Source organism: Echinops telfairi, unplaced genomic scaffold (assembly GCF_000313985.2).
Source record: "Echinops telfairi isolate 266 unplaced genomic scaffold, ASM31398v2 ScPeMD7_18;HRSCAF=68, whole genome shotgun sequence".
Taxonomy (NCBI): Eukaryota; Metazoa; Chordata; class Mammalia; order Afrosoricida; family Tenrecidae; genus Echinops; species Echinops telfairi.
Window position 1 is genome coordinate 43,227,824 of NW_022103915.1, and position 26,038 is coordinate 43,253,861.

The window sequence follows — 26,038 nt, forward strand, 5'->3', positions numbered from 1 at the left end:
GAGTCATTGGTCTGTAGTTCCGTGTTCTGGAGGGGTCCTGGTTTGCACCCAACGTATGGACTTGGATTGCACTGGTCTGGAATGCCTTCTCGCTAGAAAGCTTTTCTACACATACGAGCATCACTCGTTTTGTTTCTTTAGACAGCACAGCCCAACACAGAGAGTGTATTAAATGATTTTCCACATTTAAAAATTGACATTGTTCACATTCTAGATGGAATGAAAAATTGAAATTGCCTAGCCTGTAACTGGAGGCCTAGAGGGAATCTTACTCCATACATATAAGTCACTGCACCAGGGGACCCAGAGGAATGGAAAGCCAGTATCAAAGAGCTAGAGGCTCAGAAACTGGAGGAGGGAGATTGTTGAAGATGAACTTCTCTGTGTTATTCCAAGGTCAACTAGAACCACTTTCAATGTTCACACAAGTCTTTTCCTTCACATGCAATCAAAGATTGATAAACATTTGCCTTCGCATCTTATGTATCATTATGAAAGGTGGGCTTTTTGGAATAGAAATAGAAAAGGAAATGACTTAAGTTTGCCAAGATTAACAAAAGGAAGATACTGAGGAACAGTAAATGTTGAATGTGATAGAAAACAGACATCATCAATATCTAAGTGAATTGATACAGCTTGAGCCAAGGTGTACTCTCCCGCCCATTGAGTCAACGCCAACTCTGAGCGATCTGATAAGCAGGGTCAAACTGCCCCTGTCAGTTTCTGAGACTAGGCATTTTTATGGGAGTAGAAAGCCCCATCTTTCTCCCATGGAGCCTCTGGTGGTTTCAAACTATGGACCTTGCAGATAGTAGCCCGATGCATAACCACTAGCCACCAAGGCATCTTTTAACTCTAATGGAGAAATCAAAATTTCCTTAGGTACCTACAAATATGTGTTCTTAAAATAGGTGTTTGACTATGATAAATGAAATAACTTGCTTTAAGAATGTGATTTGAAATAAAAACAATTACAGAGCTCTAGAAAGTAATGCGTATTACTCGAGATGAGAGATTGTGTCTGTCTTTCATGGATGCATACTCTCTCTCTATTGGACTATTAGGTTTTCCCTAGGGGTTTTCTTCTTTAAGCCAACCTCTTTGTGAGGACTCTTGTGTCATTCTCAAGTGACAAGTGAGGACATAGAGGCCTTCAGAGGTTAAGGGACTTGCCCAAGTCACAGAGCTAGTTAGTGGCAAAGCATATACTCGTAAAGACTAGCTCAGTTTGCTTGCTCATCGATGTAGTTGGAAGTGACTGAATTAAGGTGATATTTTGAAGGCAGAGCCAACAGAAACTTGGTAAGTGAACTGGAGAGTAAATTGAGGATGGCTTTTAGTTTAGTTTAGCAACCTGGTAGATGGTTGTACCATTTACCGAATGAATGTGCACTTGTCTGTTTAGCCACAAAGACCCAGTATTTAACACAACATTCGTGAGAAAAAATGGAAGGCATAAGTGAGTCTTTGTAATCTGCATAATTGAATGAGCTGTTGATTGCATCTTTCATTCATCCGTGCTGCAAACTTCTACTATATTGAAAGTTTTCCTCACAGTTTAGCACTTTCACTTGCATATGAGTCCAGTGTATTTTTGTGCATCTATTTAATGTAACCAAGAGGCCGGAATTTGTGGCACTTTGTTAAACTCAAAGGCGCGTTGACAAATGTTGCATATTCCAAGCATTTTAGGGAGCCAAACAAGTTATGCTTGTCAAAATAATAGGCAGTTCTGTAATATTTATTGGCAATCTATAACAGCTGGGCACTGTTTATAAATCCTGATTCCAGCACCATTTCATTAAACTGTAAAAAAATAAATTATGCTTATCTCTTTTCTGATTATTTAGAATTCCATTTTATGTGGTTTTTTTCATTAATGTTTCCCATTATTTTGTTGTCTTCCTAATATATCAGGCTTTCAAAAACTTCATGGAAAAATGGAATTAAAAGAAAACAATAAGATTTCTAAATTTAATTTCTCAACATACGCTCCATTAACTTGAAGATATTTTGTACATGATGATGCCAGCCATTTAGTTCAGACCTTAAGAGATGAGGTTCTTGGGAATTTAATCATGTGAATAAGTTTATTTTATATTATTAACTAAAAAATACAGACACTATTTTAAGATATTTTAAGAGTACAAGTAGAAAATAAATCAAAAGAACCAAAGCAGGACTCTTAATGATTTCCAAAAGAAATTCTTTTAAAAAATTGGCCTTTTTGATGAAATGGTATGAACAGAACCATTGCCATGTGGAAAGGTGAAGATTTACGCAGCATGTTCCTAGTAAAGCTTTGGTTAACTGTTTCAAACACTCTCATCATAAGTAGGTGTTTACATTATTTGCTACTCTAGAATGTCAACAAGTGAAAAATTTTGAGCATCTCAAGATACTCTTGTCAGGACCTTTACTCTGGACTGTTTTGTTTTTGCTTTGACTGGGCTATTTCCACCTCTTGGTAGCCATTGCTTGGATTATGCTTTGTCTTTAGGATCATACTGGGAAAGTATGGTTTTCCAGTATGTTATAAATTTATCTCCTCTTATACATCTTTGAAGAAATGTGTCAGGATATTGAATCTACCTGTTTAAAATTTCCGTTGAAAGCTCAGATCTTGTCAGTAACTAATCTGGGGCACAACAATGTTGGCAGCCATTGAGTATAAAGTTACACAACTTTAATTTTTCAGTCAAAATACTGTCAGCCAAATCAACTGAGATCTCCAGCATGCTGGCGATTGTTTCTGTTGTTATTTTCCAGTTCTATTCAGTTCAGACACAAATAAGACTTTTTTCCCTTCAAATGGATGTGAGTAGTCTGATGAATTTGATCCAATGACCTTGTAGTTAGCAGCCCAAAATTAACCAACTGCAACCAGGACTCCTTGGAGTAGATGCACGTGTATTTCAAAAACCCAATCCTAATCATAGGTTTTCATATAGGAATAACCATGGTAAACACATTGACTTCATTCTTATAACGATTATATTAAGATCCAGTTTGGTAGCAGTGTTTACGAATTGGGGTATGATCCAAAGGGTCACCAGTTCCAAATACCAGCCCTTCTTCCGAAGACAGACAGGACTGTCTACTCTTGTAAGTGGTTGTCCTGTTTGCTGTTGTTAGGTGCCCTCAGCTTGGTTCTGATCCACAGCCACCCTATGAACAACAGAACGGAACACTGCCCGGTCTGGCACTGCCCTCACAGCTGCTCCCATGCCCGAGCCCATTGTTGCAGCCATGGTGTCCATCCATCTCGGTGAAGGTCTTCCTCTTTTTTGCTGCCCCTCCACTTTACAAAGCATGGTGTCCTCCAGGGAGTGTTCTCTGTTGACAATATGTCCAAAGTATGTGAGACAAAGTCTTGCCACCTGCTTCTAAGGAGCACTCAGGCAATAAATACTTCTTCCAAGACTGATAAGCTATTTTTTGGTCAGTCCATGGTACTTTCATTATTCTTTGCCAGTGCCACAATTCAAATGCTGTGCTTTTCTTCCATCTTCCTTATTCAAGGTCCAACTTTGACACACTTATTAGGCAATGGGAGAAATCACGACTAGGGTCTGATGCCCCTTAGTCCTCAAAGTAACACCTGTGCTTTTCAGCGCACTAAAGAGGCCCTGTGCCACATTTTTACCTAATGCAACTTGTCTTTTGATCGCTTGGCTGCTGCTCCCTTGAGAATTGATTGTGGAGCCAAGTAAGGTGCAATCCTTGACAGCTTCAACCTTTTCTCCATTTCTCATGATGTGGCCTATTGGTCCAGTTGTGAGGATTTCGGTTTTCTTTACATTGAGGTGTTAACCGTACTGAAGGCTGAAATCCTTCTAATCCCCACTTTCAGAAAACGTGGTGTGTCATTGCATAACGCAGGTTATTAATCCTAATGCCATATTTGTCTTCATAAATAATCAGTGTTTCTGATTATTTGCTTAGCATGCAAATTTAGTAAGTATGATGCCAGGCTAAAACCCAGACACACTTTTTCTGATTGTAAACCATGCAACATTCCCTTCTTCGGTTCACACAACTGCCTCTTGATCCACGTACAAGTTTCTCAAGAGCAAAATAAAGTGTTCTGGAGTTCTAATGCTACTGAAGGCTATGATCTACAGTCCAGGGGTCCTCAAACGTTTTAAACAGAGGGCCAGTTCACTATCCCTCAGACCCGTTGGAGGGCTGGACTATACAGGTAGTTTAAAAAAAACTGTGAACAAATTCCTATGCACACTGTACATATCTTCTTTTGAAGTAAAAAACCAAGTGGGGCCAAAACACCCGGCAGGCCGGCTAAATGTTCTTGGTGGGCCGCGGACCGTAGTTTGAGGACGCCTGAGCTTCACAGTCTACTGCTTTGGCATAGCCAACGAAACACAAATAAACCTCTTTCTGGTCATTGCTTTGACCCAAGATCCATCTGACATCAGCAATTATATCTGAGACAGTTAAGGTTTATTGTGCCAACCTGGCCAATAAACACATGCAGGATTCATTGAAGGATGGAGAGATAAATGGCTCCTTGAGCCTCGCCTTTCTAGTTCTCTTAGCTAGTTAGTTCTCTGCCTCAGCTGGCAAGGCTCACTTCCTGCGAGACATCCCTGAGGAGAAGCCACATGGACTTACCCTAATGCAGCCGTGGATGCTAGAGAAGCACTGAGATGCTTACACTGTCACTGGATCCAAAGACTTTCTACTCACTGGCCTGTGATCCTCCTGCATTCAGTGTCTTTGTGTGTGTGTGTGTGTGTGTTGTGAGTTTGAGGAGGACTTTATAGTTCGATGTCAGATACATGGGCTCAGTCGGACTAACGGACTTGGACTGGAAGGGGTTGGGATGCTTTCTGAATGTACACTTACCCTTTATATAAACTCTCTCTTATACAGATATGATTTCTGTGGATTTGTTTCCCTAGTTTACCCAGACTAACACAGTATCCCTTGTTCTACATCCTCTTCTGAATCCAGCCTGAACCTTTGGCAGCTCCCTGTTAATGTATTGCTGCAATCATTATTGGATGATCTTTAGCAAATTATACTTGAATATAAGTGATATTGTTCTATAATTTGAGAATTAGTGGGCTACCTTTCTTTGAAATTGGTAAAAATAAGGATCTCTTCCCATTAGTTAGCCAAGTCAGTATCTTCCACATTTCTTGGCATAGACAAGTAAGTGCTGGCAGTGCTTTATCAGCTTGTTGAAACATTTTGATTGGTGTTCCATCGATTAAAGGAGCCTTGTTTGGGCTAATGTTTTCAGTACTGGATGCTTTCAGCATCATTGGTTCTTGCCCACATGACACATCCTGAAATGGTGGAACGTTAGCTAGTTCTTTTCTGATAGTGATTCTGTGTTCTTTCCATCTTCTTCATCATTCAATATTTTGCCCATAGAATCTTTCAAGATTGCAACTTGAGGCTTGCATTTTTTTCTGGAGTCCTTTCTATTTAAGACATGTTGTAGTTCTTCTATGTTAGCTTTCTAACTCCAGGTCTTTACACAGCTCATTCTATTTGACTTTGGCTTCTGGAGTTGCCCTTTGAAATGTTATAATCAGCTCTTAGACTTCATCATTTCTTCGCTTTGCTTTAGCTACCCTACAATGAAAAGCAAGTTTCTGGCTCTCTTCTGACATCCACTTTGATCTTTTCTTTCTTTCCTGTATGTTCAGTGATCCTCTGTTTAATTTATGAATGATGTTCTTGATGTCCTCCCACAGCTCAGCAGGTCTATCATTAGTGTTCCATACATTCCACAGGTTCTTGAAATGTTCTCCAAATTTAGGTGGGATAGATTCAAGGTCACATATGAACAATTGATGGTGTGTTCCACAGTCGCCCCTGGAGAGGTTTCAGCTGCTAATATTGGGCTTCTCCATCACTTCTCACACATGTAGTGTTTGATTTCTGTGTTTTCTGTCTGGAAAAGTGCATGTGTATAGTTGCCTTTTGTGTTCTTGAAAAAAAGTACTGATATAAAAAAGTCATTGTTCTTGCAAAATTCTGTCATGATCTTCAACTCTATTTCTATTTGCAAGGTACTATTTTAAACTACTCCTTTCGCTTTGTTTCCAATCACTAATAACTGTGAATGCATCTGGACTGCATGCTTGATCAATTTCCTTATCACTAGCTTTTTGTGGTTGGTACATAAATGTGAATAAGAGTTGTACTGATTGGATTTCCTTGAAGGCAGAATCGATATAATCCAATCACAGACAGCATTGTATTTCATGATTGATTTTGCAGTGTCCTATTTGACCATGAATGCCACATCATTTCTCTTGATTGTGGCATTCAGAGACTAGTAAATCTTATGATTTACTGATGGAAAATGGCCAGTAGCACTTCATCTCGCTAATGCTTAAGATAATGTTCTTTATCTGTTCAATTTCATTTTTGACCTCTTCCAAGTTTCCCAGATTCATAGTTCACCTCTTCCAAATCCCAATGAAATCTTTAGCAGATTTTTGCCACTGTTTCTCCTGTCCTGATGCAGGTCCTGAGGGCCTCACTCCCCCGGCTTTGACCTACTCGGGTCTTCCTGGTAGATGCCAATCCAAGAAAGCTGTCCCTGCTCCGTCACATGTGGAGTGCTTGCTCACCAATGGGCCCATCCCCCAGCACTCGCTCCGACAACCTTCTGCTTCCATTCATTAGGCCTTCAGTATCTGAACATGTTTCAAAGCTATGCATAAGGATTTCAGCAGGCACCCCCTCCTCTCTCCCAAATGGGGTTATGAGTCCTTACTTAGTTGTCTGTTCTCAGTCTGGAAACTCTGCTGAAACATATCCACTTGCTAGCATTTGAAATGCCAGTGACATCGCTTCCAGCATCACAGTAGCCCACAAGCCACAGATAATGGTGGCCTGTGTAACGAGTCCAATGAGTTAGCAGTTACCGTCTTAGACACTCATGTGGGCAGCTCTACCGCCATACGTGGTCCCTATGCTTTGGCATCGACTTGGTGGCAAATGAGTTTGTTTGCTTGGTTGGTTATCAAGAAACTATAATCACTGAGAGACTGGCATGAATTTAATAATTAGAATCCCCAGGCATTCGTGAAGCTTTATTTTAGCTGTTCATTTCAATCCTGTTTTTCTAAAAGTAAACCATTTTAATTTATATCCACCTCTTTAAATTTCAAAGAGCCCTGGGGGTTACAAATCATATGAACCATTTTCAAGTTTTGCCACATTGACTATATTGCGGCAAGTTCACTGATTTCCTGGTTACAAGTTGGGTTGATCCACGTGCTGAGTAGTTCAAATCCACCAGCCGCTCCACAGGAGGCTGAGCTTTGTACTGCAGTAAATAGTTACAGTCTTGGACCTGTAACCCGCAGGGGTCGCACTGAGTCAGCATTGACTCCATGGCAGTGAGGGTTTGTTTGTTTGTTTGATTTTCCTTGTACTTCTCAGGTTTTGTCAAAAATCTTTATAAGCAGGGAAATCGACCAATGATTGGTACCAGCAAGCAAGGGACAAATTTTAAAAGATTAGGCTTCCTTAAAGAGAAAGGTATTGGAGAGAATTTTTAATCAAAGATTAGACTGCTTCGGTGAAAAGTGACAGTAGAAATCATTTGAGTCATATGAACCATTTTCTAGTTTTACCACATTGACTAAACTGAGGCAAGCTCACTGATTTACCCTCTGAAATGATTTGTTGATTTGCCAATGACTATATATTTCCCTACTTCCTGGGATTTTTGTTATATTTTAATAATTTCTTCTTTTTCAGCTCTTCTATATGCAACTATATTTGGAAATGTTACTACAATTTTCCAGCAAATGTATGCCAACACCAATCGATACCATGAGATGCTGAATAATGTACGGGACTTTCTGAAACTCTATCAGGTCCCCAAAGGCCTTAGTGAGCGCGTCATGGATTATATTGTCTCAACATGGTCCATGTCAAAAGGCATTGACACAGAGAAGGTATGAATTGCCACTTATTTATTTCATTTCTGTTTCAAAAGCATTTTCAGATTTGAGGGTAAATAAAAAATTGTCACTAGAAAATCATGCAAACTACTATTAAGCTAAAAAATGTCAAAATGTGAAACTTTTTTCTCCAGACACCTTTCTTCTAGCTCTGACACTGCTGAAGGTGTGACACTTTCTCCCTCAAATTCCGTGGTTTTCAATTGGTGCCGTCTCAAGAGTTGACGTCCTTGAGGGGACTCACCTGATGCTCCTTCTTAATGTTCTTTGAGTTTTGTGAACAAAGGAAAGTCTGAAGGGGCAAGGTTAAGGTTGTTGGGGAGATGGGTATTATTGCCCAGTGCAAGTCTCTAAGGACTAGCCTTCCCAGCCTGAAAGAATGTGGAGGTGCCCTGCTGTGATACCAAAGAAACCCCTCCTTGTCATAACTTTTCTCGCGAATGCAATTTTCAGTTTTCTTACTGCGTCTTCCTAATAAGCCCCTGTGATTGCCTCTGAGCAAATCTAACATATCGACTCCTTTGGGAATCCTCCCCGCACCCCAAAGAATTATTATAACTTCCTGAGCTCATTTCTCTGCCTCGACTTTAATTACTACAGCCGATGCCCTTGAAGCCACTCTTTAGATTCTTTTTGGAAGACACCTTGATCCAATGAAGGTGCTTTGCTCGGAATGCTTGCGTGCATGTACTGCAGCCCTACTCGAAAGATCCTCTGACTTACCTTTGCACAATAGCTTTCCCACTCACAGATGATTGTAAAACTGCTTCATAAATGTTACTATTACTTCATAAGTGGTACATCAATAAATCACATTTATTGAATTCTAAGAAGGGGCAAATCACTCAACTGCTAATTATCAGTTAGTATTAGTCATCACACTCAATTTAAAATGCAGTTCTGGAATAAAGATCATGACTCCAGTTTACTATAATTTTCTCATCATCACTCCTAGTTATTTCCTATATTCCCCTATATCTCAAAATATCATACCATTTCTCCTGAAGGATTTCAATCTTGATTTCTCCTTTGACTTTTTTCCAAGTAGAAGTTTAAAAGAATCCATTTAAAAAATGAATACGTATATATCTTTTTTATGCCATCCTCTACTTAAATTTCTCCTTCCTCTGTTTCATGTTCCATAAAGTAAATAATGGGTGTCATTTTTAAATTTCCCCCTTTGCATTACAAAATGTACAAAGTGGATACCTCCATCTTCATTTAGTTTTTTTCTTTTCATGAAAACTTTAATTTTTTTCCCTTCTATAGTTCTTATTTGGGGCAATAAAGAACTCAATGTCCTTCTCACAATAAATAAAACCACGTTATAACAAATCTCACTTCCTACACTAAACTGTATCACATTATATATAGGAGATGACAAATGTTACTTTCACACAAGAGTTTTAGAAAAAAAAAAAGATCATGAACTATTTTACTTTAAAAGTATCAGTGGAGAATATCATTTTTAGTTATTAATATTTCATAACATAACCAATCAGCACCTGACCTTCCTTACTATTTTTTTACAATTGTATTTTTCTTTGTTTATTTGGTTATAGTTTCTTATTACACCTGATTCAGTGGACTCGGGCCACAAATGTGTTTCAGTGTTGAAGAGAAAGAGCCAATGTGCAAAGTCACTGTTGGCTTAGAGAAGCTTCCTGAAACAAGAGCAAGTAGTTTTAGGAGATGGTGGGAAGGGAGAAAGAGGACATGGACACAGCATGCAAGAATTGTGGGGAACAGTCGCAACTAAAGCCCCCCTGGAGCTGTAGGGTCATAAAGTCCCTGTGGGAGAATCCACAAAGGGGCGTGAGATTTGCACTTTCACCATATTGACAGGGCAGTCTGAACCCGCCTTCTAAATGACCAGAGGGGAAAAGAAGAAAGTTTCTTTCTATGTAATTGGATTAAGATAAACCAAGACTAGTCCTATATGGTTAATAAGCGAGCTTCCAAAGAAGAAACAAAATCTTCCTCATGACGGTGATGACAACCATTCAAACCTTCAGATACTGCGCGTCCTTTAAGTCCACATTACAGGAAACGGACATGAAAAGGCAATTACTTTCAGGGGCAATTATGATCGCAGCCAGATCTCCCCTTCCACAAATTGCAAAGGAATTTCATACTAGGAGACAGGAAAGAGCGGTAACATAATGTAGTCATAAAGAGCCTGGATCAACGGTTCATGCTACGTATCCAGTAAGTTTTTTGTCCTTTTTCATTATGAATATCTCCAGGCACTGTGTACATGCTAAAGTGGAACTGACTAGCGCTTCTTCAGGTCGTCTCTGACTCCTGATGTAGTTGGGGTGTCATACAGCAGTATTCTGTGTGGGAGTGCATCCATGTGTGGCGTGTCCCTGGCCCAGAGTGCACATAGCATATTTCCGAATCCCTTACTGGAATTGACTCAATAACAATGGATACAGTTTACCACAGTTTTTGCTTATTAGTTTGTTTGATTGTTAATTATTTGCTTTCCAACAAAGCCCACATGGAATAAACACACCATCTGTGATCATGAGGTGTCGATGGATGAGGGGGATTGTGGAGTGGAGACCCAAAGTCCATCTGTAGACGATTGGACATCCCCTTACAAAAGGGTTGCAAGGAAGAGACACTCCTGTCAGGGTGAAGTATAGGACCAACAAAACCTACAACTTTCCTCTAGTTCTTTAATGCTCCCCGCCCACTATCATGATCCCAATTCTACCTTCCAAATCTGGCTAGACCAGAGCATGTACACGGGTACAGATAAGAGCTAGAAACACAGGGAATCCAGGACAGATAAACCCCTCAGCACCAATAATGAGAGTTGGGATACCAGCAGGGTAAGGAGAAGGTAGGATGAGAGACGGGGAGCAGATCACAATGATCTACGTATAACCCCCTCCTAGGGGAACGGGCATCAGAAAAGTAGGTGAAGGGAGACAGCAGTTGGTGTAAGACATGAAAAAAAATTATAAGTTATCAAGGGTTCATGTGGGAGGGAGGGTGAGAGAGGGAGGGGAAAGAGGGAAATGAGCTAAGACCAAGGGCTCAAGTAGAAAGAAAATGTTTGGAAAATGATGATGGCAACATATGTACAAATGTGCTTGACACAATGGATGCACATATGGATTGTGATAAGAGCTATAAGAGCCCCAATAAAATGATTTTTTAAAGAGAAAGACATTTACTTCCAGTTATTAGACTATTCAGGTAAAATATAATTATAGGAGAATAAAATGGAGAGGTTAATATTAAAATGAACTGTATTAATCCAAAGAAATTGGCATTTTTATAAACAGCTAAACATGAATTTGGCCCTTAACTGAGTGAGGAAACCTTAGTGTTAGTTGTTGAATAATAGGAGAAGCAAATATAAATACTTTGGAATATATGGAAGTTATGTTGCTTACATTTAAAATACACTTGTATATATTTGAAATTTTCTAGTTCAGCATAACAAACTACCCATTCCTATACTGATTTCTCCCAGATTCTTAAGGAGACCACGTACATTTGTAACAGCTAATGTCAGCAATAATTGTAGGCAAAGAGAAGAAGACATCTGTTAAATTCTGTGTTTAAAAGAGAACTACTACGGGAGATTCTCCCTAATTGCATCATCAGTGAGGATGAATTTAAAAGCACATTCTATACCACACAACATCTGATAAAGAAGAAAGCAGGGACCGAGGGGAAACTACTAAAGCCCAGAAGTAGACACAAATATAGAGCCTAAAAAGCAAAGAAAAAGACTACCTACTTTAAGAGCTCATTCGTTTGACAAAAAAATAAAAGGTGTTTAAAACACAGTAACAGAGGGGTATGGCTACAAGAATTGGCAGCCAAAACAAAAACGACAATAAGTATCTCAGAGCTAGACTTCAATGCTCAATATAAGGTAAAGGATACATCACAAACATCGAAGTGTTGTTTTATGTAATATAACATACAATAAATGAAGAATTGAGAAAACGAATATGAATCTTCTTATCAACAAAATTATCAGAAGGAAAAAAGGTTGAATGCCAAAAATAAGAAACCATAAACCACTAGAGTATATATGAATCCATTTGTATTCATTTTGCAAGTATTAAAGTAAAGTGTAAATAACAAAGTGACTGATTAATAGATGACTAAGAAATGTGAAAGCTCTAATACCAACCAACCAACAATTAAAACAAAATGAGATAAAATGAAATGTAAAAGCTCTCATATGAGAAAACCATTAAAATCAGAGAGAGTCTTAACAATAAATAGTACCAGTTAAATATTCATTACTGTTTCATACATAGTGAGTCTATAGAACAATTATAAAATAATGAAACCTAGGGGGAGAAAATGAGCAAAACACACGGGAAATTTCCAGGAGACAAAATGTAAATCACTAAGTAACACAGAGAAGCTAATTTTCATATGTAAACCAGTTTAACATTGAAGTAAAATTAATTTTAATATGTTAAATGGATAAAGTTGATAATCTTATCCAACACTATAGAGTGACTGCCGCTATTGTAGGTAAATAGTTTAGGGCATTTTCGGAAAGCAGTTAGAGCATGATGGCATTATATGTTGGGATACCCTGGAACTCGGTTATTTCAGCTCATCCATCTCTCTATTCATCCACTCCTTCAGCAGTATCATCCAATCAGGCTCATGATTTAAAATGATATGCTAACACCACCTAAATATTCAGGTTGATCTTTGAACTGTCATCTTATTACAGGATCTTTTATCTGTCTACTCATCTTTGGTTGAGTTGCCAAAAATTGAACTACTGAACTGTCCCTGTTGATTTCCAAGGCTGTGACCCTTACTGGAGTAGAAAGCCCCACCTTTCACCTGCAGAGCTTCTGCTGATCGCTTTGAACTGCTGACCTTGAAGTTAGGAGCATAACCAATCGGCCACCCATACACTTCATGAAAATGTCATCCTTACCGGATCCAAATCCCTACTTTTTAAATTACCAACCAATCACATTGACTCTACATCCACTGCTATTATCTGATTCAAGTCACTATCAACTCCTTCCTACCTGAGGTGTTGTAATATTCAACTAGCTGATTTTCTCCTGTGTTTCTATTCTTTTCCCTCGATAGGCTACTCTAGACCCAACAGGTAGCAAAACTCTCTAGATTTTAAGATAAAATCAACCTATCACTCTGTCTATCTAATTATATATTCATTTGTGCTGTAGACTTTTAGAAAATAAGACTCAACATTGATTCCATCTGCTAAAGTACAGAGGCAGAAAAATAAACTTCGATGACTGCAATCATTTAAATTCTGTGTTTGTGCTCACAGTGATAGAAATACAGGGGCTATCAAATTCATCACACCTTCCTTTGTATTTACATCTAATCCAGAGCATCCGAATGTTAAGAATTATTACATGTTTAATATCAGGGACTTTTATTAGACTTCATGTTCCTCAACACATGGTCTTCATCTTTTCTAATGCTGTAGTAATGACAACGGTTACCAGATTCCAGCAGACATTGGAATATAATGTGCAAAGTCAAATGTCTTTGTTCTAAGAAATCTCTTCTCCTGATAGTTCTCAACAACTGTACATTTTTAGTTCTAGAACAATGATTCCCAGGTTAAGTGCCCTGATGCTAACCCAGAGCTCATGACAAACCCACCAGCTGCTCTGCAGAGGAAAGGGGTGGCAATCGTTCCCTATAGAGACGCACAGCCTTGGCGACTGTGTGTAACAGCTCTGCTTTGTCCTCCAGCTCTACCAGGAGCCAGTTGATTCGGAGGCAGCGGGTTTTGTTTCATTTTAATGTTTTGCAATTTATGTTGTATTAAAGCTAATTAGAGAGCATGTCCTTCACTCCAATTACTTGGGTTTTCTTCTATCGTTTCCGCATAGTTTTGTAGATTTCCAAATTTAGCTTTAACAAAAGCAAATTAATCACTATGATTTAATTCCATCTTAACTTTCCTTTTGTGATGAATGCTTTCTCTAATACAAACTGTGGCATTAAAATCTGTACTCATGTGGTGATTGTAGCATTTTTAATTCTTAAGGGTTGCCGTGGGCAATAGCTTTTATACGGAACAGTACCTAGATTCATTCTATTTAGTTGGAAATATTTTATTGACTCCTAATTACACAGTTGTACAGTTGATTTTGGTTCTTGTTAGATTTAATAATCAAAAATTTCTCCTTTGGGTTTTACTACTTGCTAAAATTCTGTGCTCTTAAAAGACTAAGAAATGGGTGGAATTAGTTGAGGATTTAAAAAGAATAAAAGGAGATTAATAAAAAAATATTAGAAATAATGGTTAAAGTGCAGAAAATCTATCCTGCAGATTGAAATGAATTTACTGGAAAATCATTCGAATGAAGCAAATGGCTCAGAACTTTATGTTCTGTGATTGGGATCTTGTGGACAGTCTACACTCTTTCTAACGGCGTGTCAACCAGGTATCTGCCATTGTTTTAGAATATTTTCCGGTTTCATTTAGAAATAGAAGGTAAAACCCTATCTTTTTTGGTCACAATATTACTTCCTTTTTCACATATAGACTGGAGAAAGGGAATCAGAAAAATCTCTAGTTCTCATCTCTTGTTTCATGTGTTTTTTAATAAACAAAGTATGTAGTTAGCAAGATGCTATTACATGAAATGTTTCAAAAACAGAGACCAAGTTGAGGAGAGAAATTCTAAGTTTATTGACAGAAAAAAAGTGGGGTTTGTTACCTCCAAACCACTTCAACGATTCAGTGAAAATCAAGCAAGTTACATTCCCTAAACTATGTGGCAAGTTTGAGAACATGTTCAACAGGTTTGCTACAATGAACCGAGGACTTCAGCAACGGGACAAAGCAGACAGGTCCCGCAGCACCCTCGGGCCCTGTCACTCCTGAAGGTCTCAGGCTCCCTTCCTTATCTCAGTGGACTTGTTTCCCAGAAGGGTTTTACTTGCCCAAACTCACTGAATTAGAACATCTTTACTGCTTAAGTTTAAAAAGAACATTAAAAAAACGAACCTTTACCATTGCATGTACCAATGTGCTTGACACAATGTGTGCATGTGTGGATGGTGATAAGAGCTGGACAAGCCCCCCCCAAAATGATTTTTTTTTTAAAACATAAAAGACAAATTAGATCAAAATTTGCACTCTATCAAACCTGGTTTTTGACCCCAAACCAGAAGCACACATGTGCCTAATAAAAATTTCAAAAATAAAGAACATTTACTGCCACGGGGGATGTTATATTTTGCATTTTACCTAACTCAATCTTAATAGATTAGATCTCAAACCATGTTACATTTCCAGTATTTGATGAACAGTTGGCTATTTTACCCCCTCTGATAAAATTGTTGAAAAAACTATGCCTCTGAATTTAAACCAAAAGCATTTTAATATTTTAAAATCTTGGATTACTTTCCAACCAAATTTATCACAGAAATACTGTCCTTATTCCAAATACAGTAAATCATGCTTGTATGTATTTTTACAAGATAAAACTTGTAGTAACTTTGTTTTATAGTTTTCTTTTGATATAGCAAAGTATATAAAATATTTCTTTGTATCCCTACATGTGAACAATAGAGGTAACATTTTTATATATGGTCCTACAATCTTGATTCCACTTTCTTAAATTAAAAAAAAAGGTTTTTACTGTGAATTCAGTGAAGGTTTACAGAGAAAATCAGTTTTCCATCTAACAATTCATACATATATAATCTCATTCCATTTCCTTCCTTGTGATTCCTGTTTTCATTTCTCCTTTTCTGTCCCTTCCTACCTTCTGTAAATGCTTTTGTTAAAAAATCTCAAATATTTGATTATTCTAAAGAGTGGTGAATTTACTTAATGTTACTGTTCAACGTATAGACGATTCTATTATTTAACTGAAAATACAGCCTGAGGGTGACTAAGGACCATTTTTTTATACCAGTCTCTAGCTGACTGGTAAGCCTTGTCTTTTTTATAATTTTGAGTTTTGTTCCACATATTTATCCCACTCTATCCTATCAGAGCAGTGGATAGTGGTAGCCAGGCACCATCTAGTTCTTCTGGTCTCAGGGTCATAGAGCCTGAAGTTCACATGTTCTATTCGTTCACTACTTCAGATGGGCAGGAACTGGTAAATACACCTGGCTTGGCCACTTAAAATCTTTGAAGACCTCTGTCACTACACATCGAAGTAGGAATTAAAGCATTGCTGTTATGAACCATACTACATAAATTGAGCCTGGTTGTTTGCTTAAGGCTAGGAAGCTTTCCTAGGTTTACCCATATATGCCCTACAATATGCATGGATATATTTGCAGCATAGGTAAATACATTGGCATACATATCCTCTGCCAAATCTATATATTTATATTCATGAATATGATCTCATTCTTCTTCCCCCACCTATTCAGTTTGCATATCTATTTCATACTGAAAGGACTCCTATGGTGATGTATTCCTAAACCAAAGGGTAGAGGCACCAGTCTTTAAAGCAGAGCTCCACAAGAAAATGTGCCTTGTTAAATATAATTAACTAAAATGAGACTAGATACATTAAAAACATTCTTGTCTTTGCACAAAGAGGGGTAATAACCATACCAATACATTTCACGTGAATCAATAAGGTACTATGTTCAGCTTTTAACTTGATATTTTGAAAGACATATTATCCGAAGGAAGTGCAATTACTAGAAAATACATAAGAAGTTCTGTGAATATAGTTATACAAGGAATCCTTAAAGGAATATGAAATATTTATATGGCTCAGAGAAGACAGAGAGAGGTACAACCAATTACTGGAAGTCTTTGAAGGATTGTTGGATGTAAGAAGTCAGTTAATTTGGATGGAGACTGAAACTGAGGAAACATGTGAAAAGGAGTCCATGAGTCCCCTGAGTTGGAGGCAATTGATGGTAGTGTAAAAATCATTGCATAATAGAATTCTATATTCAATAATTATTCCAAGAATATTTTTATTAGTATACTTATATACTATAATCATACAAATCAAACTAAGTGGCTTGTCCATGGTTAGAAAACACAAGCTAGCTTTAAAAAGAGATGAGCACCCCAAGCCCATGATGGAGCTGAGGAGACCCAGCGGGGTAGCGGGGGTCCTTGCTCGATGGCTTTTAATGTAACTTCTTGTTGAGCAGAAGTTACTATCCCTTGATTCTCATTATGGAAAACTGTGTAGCCAACTGCATGAAAACATTGTGCTCTAGAGCTCCGAAAACTATGACATCTCCATGTCTACATAACTCAGGGAGACTATTTCCATGTCTTCATGTGCCCCTAAAGTATAATTGACATTTTTCTAGGTTATTTATTAGACCACATTTGAAAAGGTATATATTCTCTGAAATATCAGCATCAAAGAGCAGTTAAATAAAATAATGTTCAAGGAATTAGTCAAATAATCACAAATGGAATAGAATTTTAAATAATATTTCCATCATAGTATTTTGGAACATAAAAGTGTACTTATTAGTTTACCATGGCCTTTGGCATATTTTAATAGCAGTCCTAAGCAAGTGTACGTTATGGTTAACTAGTATAGTTAGTGGGCAAGTTTCTGTATATCAGTTCTTTAACAGTATTATTTTTCTCTAGAAACAATATGTATACATTGCATAACTAAGTTAAAACTTAAATGACCTAAACCTCACTCTAGAAATAATGTTAAGTGAATCCTTTTCATTTACAATGTTTAACTTATTTTTGTCCAGTGTTATGAGCTTGATTGTAATACAGGGTTTTCTCATTCTGCTACTAGTGGTCATTCTGTGTAACGTAAAACCAAGGAACAATTTGATGGCCACAATCCAAGGATGAAAAGAAAGGAGTTGTCATAGGGACATAGGGAAATGATAATTTGTGTCGTTTTCTACCAGTGTGGAAACAGTGAGGATGGGGTTCTATTCTCGAACGCTTCCATGAAGATGTCAGCAATGGAAAAACTGAGGTGGTTAGGTGTCATAGCAACCTTATGCACAACAGAACCCAGCACAGCATGGTCCTGCACCATCCTCACAATTGACCTTATGCCTGAGCCACTGTGTCCATCCATCTCCTTGAGGGCCTTCCTCTGGGTGATTGCCCCGCCAGGTGAACAAGCATGGTAGCCTTCTCCAGGGACTGGTCTTTCTTGACAATATGTCCAAAGTAGATACGATGAAGTCTTTCCATCCTTGTCTGGAAGGAGCCTGCTGGTCTTACTTCTTCCAACACTGATCAATATGTCCTTTTTGGTTTTCTAAGTCTTTACACTATTCGTTATAATATTTAGCTTTGTCTTCTCAAGCTTCCCTTTGAAATTTTCTACTGAACCCTTTGATTTAATCCTTTCTTCCATTTGTTTTAGCTATTTTAGGACTAAAACCATGTTTCAGAGTGTCTTCTGACATCCTTTTGATCTTTTCTTTCCTGTATTGTTAATGACTTTTCACTTTCTCCATGAATGGTGTTCTCGATGTCTTCCCACAGCTCATCAGTACTGGCATTAGCATTCAATACATCAAATCTGTTCTTGAAATTCAGGTGGGATAGACTAAAGGTCTTATTTTGGTTTTTATGAACTTGTTTTCACTTTATTCAGCTTTATTTTGAACTTAAATATGGGCAATTGATGGTCTGTTCTACAGTTATCCTTTGGTCTGGTTTTAGCTGCTAATATTGAACTTCTCCATCCTGTCTTCCCACACATCCAGTCAATTTGATTTCTGTGTATTCCATCTGGAGATGTTCATGTGAACACTTGTCTTTTGTGTTGTTGGGAAAAGGTATTTGCTACTAACAAGCCATTGGTCCTGTAAGATTCTAGCATATGATCTCCAGCTCCACTTCTATCAGCAGGTATGTATTTTCCAACTGTTGTTGCTTCCTCTTTGTTCCAAATTTTGTATTGCAATCATGATAATTAATGCATCTTGATTGTATTTTCGATCAATTTCCCACTGAATTCGTTGGTAGAATTCATCAATACTTGCTCACTACCTTTTGTTGTTGAAGATCCCTGGTGGTTTCATGGTTATGCGTTTGGCTGAATCCCCATTGTCAGCAGTTTGAAACCACCTGCAGCTCCATGGAAGAAAGACTAGGCTTTCTATCCCAGTTACCCACAGCGGGTCACTATGAGGCAGCATTGACTTGATGACAGTGAGGTTTTTGAGAATGCCTAGGATAACGATCTTTATGCTCTCCATCTAATTTTTTATGACTACCAGCCTTTCTTAGAGTCATATGTGCACATTCCAAATGCCAAACATTAGCAAATATTTCAGCTGTTTCTCCTTGCCCTGAGTCATGCCCCATCAGCAAATGAAGATCCGAAGGCTCCCCTCACACAGGCTTTACAAGACTCACATCACTATGGTTGACTCTACTCTGAGAGTCAGTTTCTCCTCAGTCATAATGTGAGTGCTTTTGGACTTGACTGGTCCCTCCTCTGGCACCATCTCCAACAATGTTCCGCTTCCTTTGTTTAGGCTTTTAGTGTCTGGCAATTCTTCTAAACTATACATAAGATTTTCACTGCCTTTTTGCTTCTGGTGGGAGCTGAGCCCTTCTCCCTTGTATGGTCTTAGTCTGGGATCTCCATTGAAACCTGTTTACTTGGGGTGATTGTGCTGGCATTTGAAACACCGGTAGCCCATCTCCCAGTACTACGGATACACACAGCCACCACTGGATAACAAGCTGACAGACAAGTGGTGGAATGGAGATACTACCATCCCCTCAATTAGTTGCCTGAAGGATGAGTACCTCCGCAAGGTTCCTCTATAGTTTGGCAATAATTAGTGCTGGCAAATTATTAGTCCAATTTCATTATAATTTATTTTTACCTTATCATTTTTATGGTTATGTGTGGTTGAGCTGTTCAAACTCACATGAAATAAGTGCAATGACAACAACAACAACAAAAAATAGACTTGTTTCCGCCTATTATTCCTACTACTTAGTCAATCCATTCTGTTGAAAGACTTTTTGCTTGTTCACTGACTATCTTAACAAACATGAGACCCTTCTCCATGGGCTGGTCCCTGATGACATGGCCAAATTCTGTGAGAGGGAGGCAAAAGAACCTAGATGTAGCCAGTAAAGTGCATGCTACAGAGGCTATGGCCTCCCAGGGTTAGAAGATAATACCACTAGCCATTGGCTCAAGTCCAAAAACTGCAAGTCAGGTGACAGATCAGATGGAAACTCCAGAATCAGCAAAAAGTTCTGTAGCTTTGCTATAACATTCATGTATATTGGAAGCAGGCCATCCTCACACCTGCAAGGAAGCTCCTTTTTAATTGGTTGACAGCTTAAAGCAGATCTCCTCATGAAGGTGATCACATCGTATCACATCATGACCCGTCCAAGTGGACACACAACCTTAAGCATCATGGAAGATGACTGTAATCATGACATATAATAATGACATGTAGAAGACATGTAATCAGGAGAGAATAATTGTTAGAAAGGAAAACATGGTTGTAGAGGGCCAACACAAATGAGTGAAACATTTAATAAGACAGATTGACACTGTAGCCACAATGGTGGATCTAATCACAGCAAGATAATGATTATGGCATAGACCTGGCAGCATTCTGTTCAACTGTATGTAAGGTCACCAACTCAAGTCTCACAACCACTTTATTTAGTATTGTAAGGGCATGATTGTTTTTAAATCTGTTTGTACACATAACATCATTGGGAAAGCAATTTGGATGAATGTACATACATGTACACGGCTACATAACAGTGAGCAGAATGCGGGGCCAGCCGCGTCTAGTTCTGCTGCCCATGGGCTGCTATGCATTGGGATCGATGTGACGGCCCTTCACAGCAGCAACAACATATTTCTCTCTACATACTCGCTGAGAGCAAATTCATAGCTATATGGGAAGCTTTAGGGAAACATTAAATCATGAATGAATTCACAAGCTGCAAATTGTATTAGAGTATGAGTGGGTGTTTTTATGCAAGCTAGTATTTTCTTATCAGCCACCTCGATTGATCTCCGTTTTAACTCCCACTAGAGTAAGAATGCAGTAATGACTATGGGAACTCTTATTTTTTAACAAAATCACAGTGCTCCCAACAACCTGTATACATTTATCAGATGAAGCTAGCATTATTCAGATGGCTTGATTTTATAAATTTATTTTATGTTAAAAAAGATTCTTTTTCTGTGATTGCTGCATTTGGTGTGAGTGTTCTTCCAGGGCTTTGTGGCTTTCAACTCTTCATCTTCTCTCTCCGGCCTCCTTCTTTCCCCGAGTTTTTATTTCAGTACCTAAAATATCCTATTCTTTGTCAGAGATCGATTATTGTTGAATTTGATTGTTATATTCAATGGAGTCCTGAAGAGTTACATTTAGCTCTTTTACTGCTAGTGCCAGAGACCCGTAGGCGTTCCTGTCCACCACAACAAAGGGCTTCTAGAGATTTGGGGAAAACAGAGTGAATAGACCAGGAGAAAAAGAAATCTGGCTCTGGAGAAAAGAGAGTCCTCCAGTTACTGCCAGTTGCCTGCGGTGCCGCTCCATAGGTACCCCCACCCTCCTAGGCAGGTTCCCCGAATCGAAGCAAGGTCGGCATGGCTCTGCAATGGGACAGCTTTCTCTTGACTTCACTTGTTATGGGACGTGGCATATTTTGAGATCTGCAAATCTATTTCTTTTTTCTCAGCAACATTCTCTCATTTTTTTATACTTCAAACTTCCTTGAGGAACTCCTTGTTGTTGTTGTTGTTGTTGTCAGTTACCATGGATTCTGTTCTGACTCATCGTGACCCTGTGTGCTACAGAATGACCCACTGCCTGTCTGTGCCATCCTTACAATTATGTCTGAGTCCACTGTTGCAGCCACTGGGTTCATCCATCTTGCCACTTTACCAAGCGTGAGGTCCTTTTCCAGAAACTGGTCTCTCCTGACATGTCCAAAGTCTGGTATCCCGGCCTCTCAGGACCATTTTGACTGTACTTTTTCCCAAGAGAGATTTGTTTATTCTGTTGGCAGTCCATGACACTTTCCTTATTCCATGTTGGCACCAAACTTCAAATGCATCAGTTCTTCTCTGGGCTTCCTTATTCAAGGTCCCGCTTTCACATGCTATGCTGTGAGGCGGTTGAAAATACCATGGCCAAGTGCACCCAGTTAACATCCTTGCTTTTCTAGATTTACTTGCCTGTACTTATTCTAGGACCTCTCTAAGACTCGGAGGATAGAAATTGAGACGGAAGCTATTCAATAGTGCTGGTAGTATTCGTTGCTGAGGTGCCCCTGACTCAGTCATCCAGTACATAAGCAGAATAGAACATGGGCCAGTCCCTTGCCATGTTTATAAGTGGTGTGATCTTTAATAAGGTCTCATGAAGTAGATTTATGCAAGACTATACATTGTTTGATTTCCTGACCCTAATGGTAGGATTATATACATATGGAAATAGCTGTAATATAAAATTGGAATCTAGATCAAAGGGAAGCGGTATTATAGTTATTGCTGCTGCAGACCAGTAAATAACTTCACTTTGACCAGAAATTAGTAAGAAATTGCTCTTGTGGGGTAAGCCATCACTGTTAAAAAACAAACAACCCAAGCACCAATTATGTCCAACTGTTTCAATTAAGATCTCGGTCATCAGGGGCACAATTAAAAATGTCAATACATTGAAAGAGACTCCCCATTTAATGCAGTAGTCATTATTTGCCTTTCAAGCGCATTTTAAAGTAGTAACTCAGTAGTCACCAGATTTTGACTTGTTTTTAGCAAGTTATTTTCTTTGATAAATCACAATGCACATGGTATTCATTTATTCAACCATCTCAACACACTTGAACATCATCCTTTTGTATGGTGGGAAACAGACAAAAATCAAATGTCAAGTGAAAATACTACTTAGTATTAAAGGCACACCTTCATTTTATCACTTAAGTTTTCTATTGGAAGAGTTTTCATTTAATGCTAGCATGCTCATTTTATAATTGAATAGTGGACATTTTGAGGGAAATTAAAAAATTAAATAGCTTTGTCTACTCTAGGATACTGACCTGACAATAATTTTAGCCAATAATTCATAAATATTAGGCAAATACTGACCTACAGGCTGTTATTTACTTCAAAGATGTGTTTTCTTTTTTTCGGTGTGTCAATTCTGATTCTGCCCCTCTTTATATTCAAATATTGTTCTAATCTCCACAATGGCAACGGTAATTAAGAGAGTCTTTGTCACAGAGGGCTCATAACCTAGTGGGATGGATCAAAGATAGATTTTCTTATTTTCATTGACACATCAATTTTTTTTATGGCTAGACTCTGATGCATTTGGCAGCCAGCCATGGGGTGGCAGCCGGGAGTGCTACTAGACCAGGCGTCGGAAGGAAAGGGACCACACAGTTAGTCAAATGTACTGGAGTCCTGAGCACTGGTTTTGATCGGACAGATTCCTCAGCTTATTTGAAGCACCCAAGCACCCTCATAGGCAATATGAAGGGGACTTCAGAAAGCTTGTAGTAGCAATGTAATGAGAAGATAATGTTTTTTTTTTTTTTAATGAACTTTGACAGGTCTTATTTTTTAAATGCCGAGAATAAGTTTTGTGGAGAAGAAATACTTTGCCCGAGATTAGACACTGAAGAAAGGAGTCTTGGGGGTGCAGTGGTTACAAATAGGGCTGCTCACCACCAGGTCAGCCCCTTGAAGCCACCAGATGCCCCTGAGGAGAAAGATGAGGCGTTTGAGACCCGCTGAGTTACAGTCTCAGAACCCACAGGGGCGGTTCTACCCGGTCCAGCAGGGTGGCTCGGAGTTCGCATTGACTCAATGGCAGTGCGTGGAGGGAGGAGCGAAGTCAACATCTGATTCTGATCCTCGAGTCCTGACTTATTTCATATCAACCGTGCTCCCAGCTCTAGCCTGTTGTAGCCTTGGATAATGTAGGCCAGGTCCCTGCCCTAAGGACACTTACAGTCTAGTGGGTGAGAAAGAGAAAAACAATTGCATAAGTAATTAATTCCCATCCCTCCTAATAATATAAGTGATAAATAAATTGATAGCCTTCAAGATAAAAGAAGAGATGAAGAGGAAAGAAAGAAAATACAAGCTTTGGGTTTTATAGGAAAGGGCGGTCCTCCTTTGTATAGAAAATGAGAGAGCGAATGCACTATTCTTAAACATACTGTTTTCTGTGATATATTGAAGTATATGAATTCTTAGAAACATCCTGTAAGTATATGATCACTGATTGCTACTTGTAACTGCTTTGAAGACAAATAATAGTTATGTTGTGATAATGTGTATTTTTATTTTATTAATTGATGATAATTGCCAATAAGGTATGCAATACTTTCAAACTAAATGGGCATAATTACAACTCAGAGTTGTGAAATTTAGAATTTAAATGAGTTTATGCTCATCAAGATGGGGTGAATATTGGATTAATACTAGTGTTTTATACAATTGAACATACATTCTAAAATATAGACAAATTACATTTTAAAAAATTCTCTTATGAAGTTAATATTTTAACAAACAAATTTTAGAGAACCATGAGATATCTTTTAAGCCAGCAACAATACCGTGGCATTATAAGAAAGTTCCTAGTGAATTTGTTAGTTGTCCTGCCTTAGGAGGCAGCGTAAATGCAAGTAATCCTGGTTCTGTAATCTATTTTTTTATATTTTGTATATTAAATTTCATTTATTTAAAGTTATCTCTTTATTAATTATAAACAACCTATAAAATATTTTTAAACGCTTACAATGAAATCTCCCTACCATCCCTCCAAATGAACTTTTCCTTACTTCTTGAGAGCTGGTGTAAAAGCGCAAATGCAGGGAAAGCAAATCACAAAAAACAAGCAAGCAAACGCCTAGTCTAATTTTCTTGGTCTTTTGCCTTTTGGGTATTTTTCAGGAGATCAGACGAGGTGAGGTAACATCTTAAATCTGGATGATATAATCTTCATTTCCTAACCAATAAAATGGGAGTTTATATTATCACTTAAGTTTAATACAGCCGCTTCCTCTATCAACAGCTGTGTATATGAACATTAGTGTCGATATATGTTTACTGTGAAGAAGAAAATTCTCCAGTCAACTGAAGTTTGCATTTTCATGTATAGCTTTTAAAGAAGAAGCTTTGGGAAAGTTTTTCAAATAACAGCACACATTTTACTTAGTGTATATATGTGCCTTTTGTATTATAAATGTTAGGGCAATGGTTTTTATCACCATGGAGTACTGCATATTCTTATGTACTGCAACATGAAACTGTTAATTCTCAGAGTCCTAGAACTTGTAACACAAAAAATAATTTGGGCATTTCAATTTTAAAAGCAACCTCTTAAAACAGTACACTAAACATATTTTAACTCTTCCTTACAAGTTATTTTATGTTTATATTGACTTTCACACAGATTTAGAGGCTACTAAAATACACCTTTAGTAATGGACATAACACTAAAACATAAATACCCGGGTAAAGGATTAACACCCTAGAGGTGTCTAGCACCCAGAGTGTCATTGTTATGAAATTTGGTTGTTAAATTGAACTTCTGCATTTTCTGTACATAACACTAAAACATAAATGTACATAACACTAAAATATAAATACCCAGGTAAAAGATTAACACCCTAGAGGTGCCGTTTAATAGAATTAAAAGGAGAACCAATTTTGATTACATGGCCTTTATTGATCACTAAAAGAAACAAACACATAATATATTACATACATTCCCTTGAATAATGTCTTACTATAACCTGGTCTAATGTATGTGTGCATATATATATCAATTTGTTTTGGAATTGTGTTCCAAATATGTGTTCAATGAGGGTAGGGTTTTTGTCTCTAATTCATTGCTGAATGATTAGAACCTGAAATAGTGCTTATTAGGACCTCTGGTTGCATAGTGGTTATGTTTTGGGCTGATAACTGCAAGGTCAGCAGTTCAAAACCCCCAGCTGCTCTGTAGGATAAAGATGGGGCTTTTTATTCCTGTAAAAAATTACAGTCTCAGAAACCCCGGGGGGGGGGGGGGGGTGGGGGGGGGGTGGAGGGTGGCAGAGGTGTGAGTGAGGTAGTAAGTTTTTTGGTGATGGTAGATATTTAATGAATATT

General features: G+C 38.2%; 1 protein-coding gene across 1 annotated transcript in view; it reads left to right on the top strand.

The window, feature by feature from the left end:
- KCNH5 (potassium voltage-gated channel subfamily H member 5) overlaps window positions 1-26,038 on the top strand; it is a 356,634-nt gene that overhangs the window by 232,212 nt on the left and 98,384 nt on the right. The window contains exon 8 of the mRNA XM_004698639.2: window positions 7,750-7,949. Within this exon, the coding sequence (XP_004698696.1) occupies window positions 7,750-7,949 (200 nt within the window). The remainder of the gene's footprint in view (window positions 1-7,749; window positions 7,950-26,038) is intronic.